The sequence below is a fragment of the Callorhinus ursinus genome, unplaced genomic scaffold (assembly GCF_003265705.2).
Source record: "Callorhinus ursinus isolate GAN/ISIS: 27379988/994484 unplaced genomic scaffold, GSC_fseal_2.0 scaffold4, whole genome shotgun sequence".
Classification (NCBI taxonomy): Eukaryota; Metazoa; Chordata; class Mammalia; order Carnivora; family Otariidae; genus Callorhinus; species Callorhinus ursinus.
In genome coordinates this window covers 56,196,832-56,205,803 of record NW_027397066.1, presented here as the reverse complement: position 1 = coordinate 56,205,803, position 8,972 = coordinate 56,196,832, and the positions used below count along the sequence as shown (strand labels likewise).

The following is an 8,972-nucleotide window of genomic DNA, read 5'->3' as shown; positions in this document are numbered from 1 at the left end:
ACACACACACACACACACACACACACACACACACACACACACACACACAGAGAGAGAGAGAGAGAGAGAGAGAGAGATTTGAGTGCTGTTATGATCTAAACATCCATATTAGAACATGTAATAATGGAGATTAAATAATGATGCTATTTTTAGAGAGTCTATGTCACATTTAGGATGACAAACTGACAATTTCTCCTGGATTATTACTATAACTTTTTTATTTGAGCAAGGTTTATTTTCCTAATCAAACTTGGAGGCTGAGTGTTTGCTCAGGGAAGGGTTTAGGAGATTGGTCCAACTCCCACAGACCTTAAGGAAGTTCTATGTGGATGAGATCATAGTTGAACATGAGAATCATGCTTATCTGCTTTTTGAATCTTCACCTGGTACAGCCTTAGTTTCCTGAGTTCAGAATGGCCAGTGAAAGGAAGTCACTCTTTTAAAGAAAAAAAAAAAGTAAGGAACTCTTACTCCTTGAGTGAATTGTTCCTTATTGATAAGAAGGCTTCTTGGTTATAGAGTTATAGACAAGAAAAACCAATGCCATAGCTGAATAAAAAGTCATCAAATATTTGATGCTTCTGTTAGTTTAACAGCAATTGGCTTTTAAACTTTTCTTTAGTTCAAATAATTTATTTTGTGATTTATATTTTTAATGCCTGTGATGCAATTTCAATATTATGTTTTATTTTAATGATTTTAAACTTTAAATGATTCTCATAAATATTATTTTGCAAGATTCTTTATAATGAAACATCTGTGGCTTGAAATAATAAGATATCATGGAAAGATCTTAGTCTAATCATAGCTTATCTTATGATTTTCAAACTCCATTTTGTCTCAATTTCCCCATTACATTAAATGAAGATAATTTTTGTATTTTCTAACCTCTTAGGAAAGCGGGGAATAGTAGCGAAATAGCACAGTCCTTTAAAATCAATTCATTAAGTTATTAGTGGTTGTTTGGCGATTTCAACTGTTCATGTCACAAATTTGTCCAAGTAAAAAATTCATTAAACCATTTTTTCCCCTACATGATTACTGATGTGATGATTTTTTTTCGTACTCTCCACTGATTGGCATATGGCATTCCATTTAGAGAGTATGAACTCATACTAGTTTGAGATATAACATGTTAATATTATTTTTCACTTGTAGTATAAAGAAAAAAACTCACATGTGGGACTTGCCAGGGTGGCTGTTGATAGAGCCCATTGCCGAATGGTGGGAATAGCCCATTGCCGAATGGTGGGAATGCCTAAAGAGAAAGAAAGAATCACAATGATGCAGAAATGAGAAGGATAAATGGAAAACAAAACAAACCTATTAAATACAATGGTCTGATACCTGGGAGTCTGCATCTCCTTTTGCATTAAACTGTGATTTCCTTTTTTTAGGGCTGAGATGATAATAATAATAACAACAACAATTAGTATCATTGAACACTTATGTTCTAGGTATTGTGCTGTGCATTTTATTGAGGTAAACTGATTGAATACTCATATAAACACAGAAGACATGTGCCAAAGACATTATTTCCTTTTCACTGAAGATTCTGAAGTTCAGAGAAGTTGAGTCATTTGCCCACAATCTCTTAGTTGATAAATGATCCAGGAGTGTCTTTTTACTCAATTTTGTATTCTCTATATCTGTAATGGCGTCTGATAATAGTGTCTGTTAGTTGATGAAGAGACAGCATTTTAGAAGCTCCACACTGGATAATATCTTGAGAAACCATTTGCACATCTTCTCATTTTAAGTCAGGACTACTTATGCCACACAGAAGTACTGGAAGCAGTGTTACCTTTCAAGTATTTTGGATCATCAAAGCATAGATCTGGAAGAGACTTAGAGAGCATATCTTTACTCGTGGGGAAACTGCAGCCCAGAAAGTTTAAAGGGACTGCTCAAGGTCATTCAACAAATAAGGACTGGAGATAGAACTTGAATCTCTGTTCCCTGACTCTTCTGTTAATGCTCATGTTATAATACCATGATGTCTCTGCATTTTAAAAGGAACCTCTCTAAGGCAACAGTATTTTGGTAATTATTTTTAATTGAAAAAATTTGAAAAAATAATCTGTACACCAAATGTGGGGCTCGAACTCATGACTGTGAGATCAAGAGTCACACGCTCTACCGACTAAGCCAGCCAGATGCCCCTATTTTGGTAATTTTTAATCAAACAAAGGCTGGAGGTAACTTGCAAGGCAATTTTCAATACGTGGTGCAGCATCATCTGAGAAGAATGTAAAAACTAAAGATGCAGTTTCATACATAGCAGTACCTGTATTGAGAAACATTGGAGAAAGTGTGTATGTGGGGAGGGTATGGCTCTCCAAATCCCTCGGAGACAATTTACGGACTCTGGTTTGGAATTTTGCTGGGCAAGCCTCACCTGAGGTGGCTGGGTTTCCTCTTCTGGCTGTGCTGGGGTAGGTGGTGGCTGCTTTAAAGGCCGCTTTGGTGGTGGCTTTTTTGGTTGAGGCTGGTTGGGTTTCTGAGTCTCTGGGGCTTGATCAGTCTTGCTCTTTTGGCGTTTGGGTGCTGAACGGGATGAGGCTTTCTGTGGGTAGCCTGTGTTGGGTGGTGGTTGAGGCCACATGGGCATCTGGTACTGTGGGAAGAGCTGAGGCATACCATTCCCATATAAGGGGCCCAGCTGTGCCATCTGCAAGGGTAGCAAATAATGGTCAAATTGTAGGAGGACCAAGATTCCAGCTTTCCTCATCTATTAATGTTAGTCTCTAAAACTCAGCCAAGAATCTTAAAAATTCTATGAAATTTAACTCAACCATGGAAGCCTCAAGATCTTTAGCATTTCTTTAAATGTTGTCTTACAGAAATGAATTTCAGTCTTTTAGAAAATCAACCAACCAAGCAAAGCAAAAGACAGGATTAGGTGAGAAATTTCATTTTAAGAATTTGGCTAATAGTTTTCTAATTCTAAGAAGTGTATGAGTCAGGTTACAGAGGCGATGATGTCAAATTCAAAACTCCTGTGACTTGTTACAGGCTGGAAAGGGAGAAAAAGCAGAAAAGAAGGTAAAGGAAGTGAGAGTGACAAACAGGAAAAACAATGAGAGAGAGAGAGAGAGAGAATAAAAATTCTCTGTGTGAACATCCTTATATGGTGCCTATGGTTTTTGGTTGCTACTGAATTTTCATTAATTCCATCTTCATTATCAAAATCTCCACAATTTCAAGGTTGGCAGGGAAGCAAAAGTAGTTATAATCTGAAAAAGCTAATTTATGAATTGACCTCCTACAATGTCAGTTCCCATTCAAACATTCCTGCTCTGGTTTAACACCAGCCTCTATCCCCAGTCTTCATTAATCAGTCTCTCGCTGTCTGTTGGGTGATGCACACAAATACAGAGCAAACGTCATGTGGATCAATGGAAGGTGAAATTGTGAATCTTGCATTAATGCAGAATTTCATGATCATTAACTTGGTGAAAATTTCAAATCACAGGCAAAGTCTCTAAAACCGAGAATGAGAGTTTGAAAGAGTTGGGCCAATCAATAGTTGAAGAGAAAATTGACAAGGATGATGATAGTGGGTGAGAAGCTTTCAAAGAGAATGGCTTGAATAAAGGATTAAGAAAAAATTGATGAAGTCCTTGATCTTTCCTCCCAATGGTTCTCATGATCATCACAAAAATCAAAAGTGACATATTGTATTGCTGTACTGTCATATAATTTTGTCAGAAAAATGATGCCAAAAGATCCAACTGATACATGATTCATTATTAGTTGCTTATAAGAGTTGGCACTAGTGCTAGTTATAACCTAAATTTATTTAAATAAGATAAAAACTTATTTCATAATTTTAGTGTTATCTTTCAAGATAATCCAAATAAAATTTACCCCCCCACACACATACAACTGGTGTATTTACTATGCTATTTTTTGTCCTCATTATTTGTGAATATATGTTGTATGATCTTTTCCCAGAACCAATTTCTCTTGAACATAAGGAATGTTGGTAATTAATAAATGCTTTTTATTTACATAAGAGAACAGTAGTATAGAACAAGGAGAAAATTTGGGGTAAGGAGACAAGGTGAAATGATTTTTCCCCTTTGAAACTCTTATAATGATTGCATTGTAATTAAAACACATGGATAGCTATTGGTATCTTTAGTAGCTATGACAAGCCTTATAATGTAACTATCTGTATATAAACAAGAAATTGTCAGAAATAATACAAAGCAGAACTTACATGTGGGGAGTTCATAAAGTTGAATTGACCATATCGCATCATCTGTGACCAAAGGAATCCAAAGGTACAAAATGAAAACTTTTTATCTAATCAATCTACAAATCACCAGAAGTAAGTTGAATTTCTGATTTTAACGTACAACAGCCATAATGTCTTTTACTAGTTATGCATGAATTTAAAGTAAGTGTGCAATTAAAACCCTAAGTCACTTTAATTTTTAAGTCAGAACTTTATTTTGAGAAGAATCAATATAGAATAACAGAGAGTAAAAATCTTGTCTACTTTGAAGTTTTTGAATGTTCTACTCAATTTTTGAAGTTTGGGATTTGAGAATGTGATAATTCTATGAAAAGATGATTCTCCTTTCTGATGTATGTTGAATTTGGCTAATGATCTTGGCTATGAGTCATGTAGAAGATACTATATGCTTATGTGTCTACCTGCTAAAAACCCTTGATACAAATGTCTACTTTTGCTAGCTTGAAAACTTAGCAAAGAAGCTAACATTAACTATACTTGAACCCAAATTCACATTTACCTTGGAAAGGAATATTGAAGTATGTAGGTGGTATCATGCTGGGGAAATTACTACTTTGCCTTGATTTGAGAGTTTAAGTCTTTCAAATTTCCCTCTCTCTGTCTATTTCATAAGAAATTTTATATATCAGAAAGTTTTCTTTTTTTTAATGGACTCTCAGTACAGGGCTTTGGAAAACTTCTCCCCAGAGACTTAATATACATACCTCCTCACTTTTACTGCTAAATCCAGGCATTCGGGGCATTTGCATCTGGAAGTAAGAGAACAATAGTGACAAATTCAGAACATCAGTTGAAATAAACCCAATAATTATCTCTACACTATGCAACAATAGAACACAAAGAAAAGTCCTAAAAAATTTTTGATACTCACTGGCATAGCAACAGAATTGCCAAGCAGACCTAGAAAGACCAGGAGAATCTTCATTTTTCCACTTGGTACCTGGAATACAAAACTGGATTTTATTTTTGGACTGTGAAATAATTCTGCTGGAGAGCACAGAAACAGACCATGATTGGGGCCTTGGCCGCCATTTTTCCTTTACATTAAGAAACTACTCGTCATTACCTGACACTGTTCTAAACTGTGAAAGGGGTCAAATTAAACAGGAAAGATAAAAGTGAGGGAGGGAGAGAGAAGATTGATACTTGAAAAGATGGGAGATGGTTCATAGCACTGGAATATGACATTAGAAACTAGGAGTTTACCTGAACAATATGAATATTGATGATTTTGAGGCGCTAGTTGCTAGGCTGGTTTAGAACAGCATAGTAATGTCCGATTATAATCACCATTCAGAATAATCTCAGTTTCAGTGAGGGTGCAATACAAAATCAACACTTTGAGCTACTTTCTAAGGTGCCATAGACAACATGCCATTATATAGAGGCTAATTGAATAAGCTGGAATATTCCAGAATTCTACCCTTTTATTCTTTCCTCTATTGTTTTTATTATTATTATTGCTTTTATTATTATTTTATCTTTAAAATATCACTTCTGCTCAAGGGCTGGTCAGAGAAATAGAAAAATATAGGCAAAGGTGTATTTATCTTTTTGTTAGACATTTTGATTAAACATATAGATGAAAAGATTGAAGACTGTAGATTTACATGTGAAGTTTGAGAATGTTTTCATGGATTTCATTTATCCCACTCTAGTTAATTATGTAAGCCTTGTGTAATTAAGACTTGTAGTTACATCTTTGAACAAGGTTTTTTTTTTTTTTTTCTGAAGCATTTACTTGTGTAATTCCTTAAGAAAACTCCCTTCTATTTGCATATACAATAGAGGAAAGTGAAAGTTTTAATCAGAATGAATTATTTTCATGGTACATCAGATACAACACAATTCCTAGCAGAGTAACCAGCATGTAGACACCAGTGGTTGCTCAGTCTTTTTTGTTCCTCTTTCCTTTTTCTGGGCATGAAATGCATCTAGAAGTATTTTGAGCCAATGCTTACCCTTCTGTTTGCTTCCCGTAGGAGCAATATAATTAAAGGACACTTCAGCATTTTCTTAAATTATAGGTGTAATCAATTACCTTTTATGTATCAGAGGAGTCAGAGAGTTTAATTAAACAAAGGAAGCAGTAATATGTAAATGCCTTTCCTGTTAATTAAAGATTTTCAGAGTCATGGCATTGTAGAAAATTAAAAATAACAACTGAAGCTAATGTCTTCAGTACAGGCTCACAAGAACACAAGGAAGCTGATATAGAGAATATTGGTGAATGCTTTCCTTTCTAAATCTACTTCCTAAGATTAGGGCCCAAGATTTTGGGGAACTATTGGACGTTTAATTTCTCTCTTACCTAATCATCCCTTTAATCTCTGTAGCAGCTATCACTGAGATTCTTGATAATGTCACACACTTAAGTAAGAAGATGTAGCCTTTTGCTTTGCCAATACAAAATGCCACTCATTTTCTCTTTTGTAAAATTAATATATTATATTGGACAACTGATAGTTTCCCTCCATCTCTAGAGGTTCATGGTTGGATGAAAGTCTATGATTAGCTTTTTTTTTTTTAACTGAAAATAACACACATAATGGTTGCTATAGAGTACAAAGGCTATGTAAGTACTTACTTCTTCATCCCATCTTTGTTTCTTCTGACATATTTAATAGTGTTTTACCCTCTCAAATGTACTTCTGACTATATTTACTTGATATGTGACCTGTATGTATTATAAAAAATGGATGAAAATACTCACCAAATTATCTAGCCTAGGAAGAGGGGCTCCATGCCTGTACTGAAGCAGCATTTTTTCACCAAAATTTTAAAAATACAGATTTGGCATGAGAAGAAACTCAAATATAGAAATGAAACAAGTAAATGAAATGAATAGCAAAACTTCAGCTCTAAGGCAGTGCATGTTATGTTAATTATTTTCTCCAATCATAGCCTCATTAGAGGGACTTCAAAATCAAGCCAAGTCTTCTGTTGCTTTAAGAGAAGGGTAAAAGCTAAATCAGAGAGAAAATGACCCAGGAACGGTATTTTGAGATATTTCTAATGCAGTGTTGATAAAACTTGACTGCTCTATAGGGAGATGTACAAAAGCATAGTATTAAATGAGATCTAAGTAGGTTGGAAGAAAAGTTAGAAGAAAAACAATCCACCAAATAAACCTAGTTTAAAGTTTTATCAGAAGATCATTATACAAACAATGACTATATAACCAACATCAAAGAATACAATAAGGAAGTCAACCAATATCTGTGAATTAAGTTCATTTTCTGACACTATATTATTTATGCTGATAATTTCTAATACTCACCCAATGCTGGTTAGTAGCTCCAATATATAACAAATAACTTTTACTTGAACTTTGTTAGCCTGTCTTTGTAATATATTCTTACTGGTCTACAGTGGAAATAACCACAAGTTGCTGAAGGCAAGGAGATCTCAAGGAGCAAGACACATTTATTTCTTAATAATAAAACAAAAATTCTTCACGAAGATGTCATGGTGTGTAACAAAAAGGCTTAAAATAAAAAAATTCCTCCTGTAAGAAAGCTTGGGATAGCAAGGTCACATTTAAGCTCTGTTGTAGACCTGCACAACCAATCAGCTTTGAGAAAAATGGTTTTGCCATCACAAGAGTTTAAGGTAAAAAAACACATCCAATGTAAATTTATAATGTGTTATTATAGGAGCTGTCAAATCAAGTCTCTTATTATGTATAATAACAGTCCAGGAAAATGAGCTTACAGCTGTAAGATTTAGAAGATACTTTCTTTGATGAATTTGGGGGTTTTTCAAGTATAGAAACTTTGTTTTTGCAAAGATATTTTGGGAACAAAAGTGAATATTAACTATATCCTATTGTGATAAATCATGGATTATCATCGAAATGCAGGCCAACATATACTATAATTTAATATATTATTAATTAATATTTATTTAATATATAATTAAAATGAGCTGTAATGTTATCTCCATGGACAACTCAGTGACTTCATTTGGTTTGTATTACATAACGCTACCAGGACATAGTGTTGTTCTTTTTGAAGTCAAATATAGTTGATTCACTTGGGATTCAGAACAGACAGGCAAAATGATAAATGAACTCTCAGCTATTTGTGATGATACAACTTCATGAGGCCGTGAGTTGAGGAACTTACTGAAGGGGTTATGTGATGGATGATTTTTGAAATCTGACTTTATATAATAAAGATTTCCCTTCTAAATAAACGGGAAATTTTTACTTTTCATTCATGAGAGCAACTTTGCTCTCTTTGCTGTCCTTGGGTTCTGCTGTTCTCTTATGGCTCCACAAGAGAAAAAAAATTGTCGTGGTGACCTTTGCTTATTTTCTTGTCGGCATTTAAAAATTAAGAATGTTTGAACTTGATGCCCCAAACTGGTTCCTACTTGGTATGATTGTGCACATCAGTTCATCCAGTGGTTCTACAGAGCGCTGCTATTCTTCCAAGGCACCTGGGGTGCTATGTCCTCCCTCTTGGGCCAAATAACTTCTGAGCACCCACTCCCCCTCCCACCATCTCCTTGAATGTAGTACCACAAAGAATACAATTGCACCAGAATATTTGATTTTCAATGAAGTTCTAAAGATCTTTTAAGTCTGTCTCCAAGATGTACAAAGGTCTATCTGCTGCAAGTGCCTGTGTGTCTTTGATTTTGTAGACACTGAGTAGCAGCTATAATGCTGTTTGTACTGTGTGTATGTTGAGATGAATTTGCA

At 34.7% G+C, this 8,972-nt stretch overlaps 1 protein-coding gene across 1 annotated transcript in view; it reads right to left on the bottom strand.

Moving 5' to 3' along the window:
* The window catches only part of ENAM (enamelin), a 12,881-nt gene extending 5,853 nt beyond the window's left edge, over window positions 1-7,028 (bottom strand). Inside the window, exons 1-6 of the mRNA XM_025886931.1 lie at window positions 6,978-7,028; window positions 5,136-5,204; window positions 4,969-5,013; window positions 4,226-4,267; window positions 2,399-2,671; window positions 1,178-1,258 (exon numbers count right to left, since the gene is read on the bottom strand). Of these exons, the coding sequence (XP_025742716.1) occupies window positions 1,178-1,258; window positions 2,399-2,671; window positions 4,226-4,267; window positions 4,969-5,013; window positions 5,136-5,204; window positions 6,978-7,028 (561 nt within the window). The remainder of the gene's footprint in view (window positions 1-1,177; window positions 1,259-2,398; window positions 2,672-4,225; window positions 4,268-4,968; window positions 5,014-5,135; window positions 5,205-6,977) is intronic.
* Window positions 7,029-8,972: the final 1,944 nt, after the last annotated feature.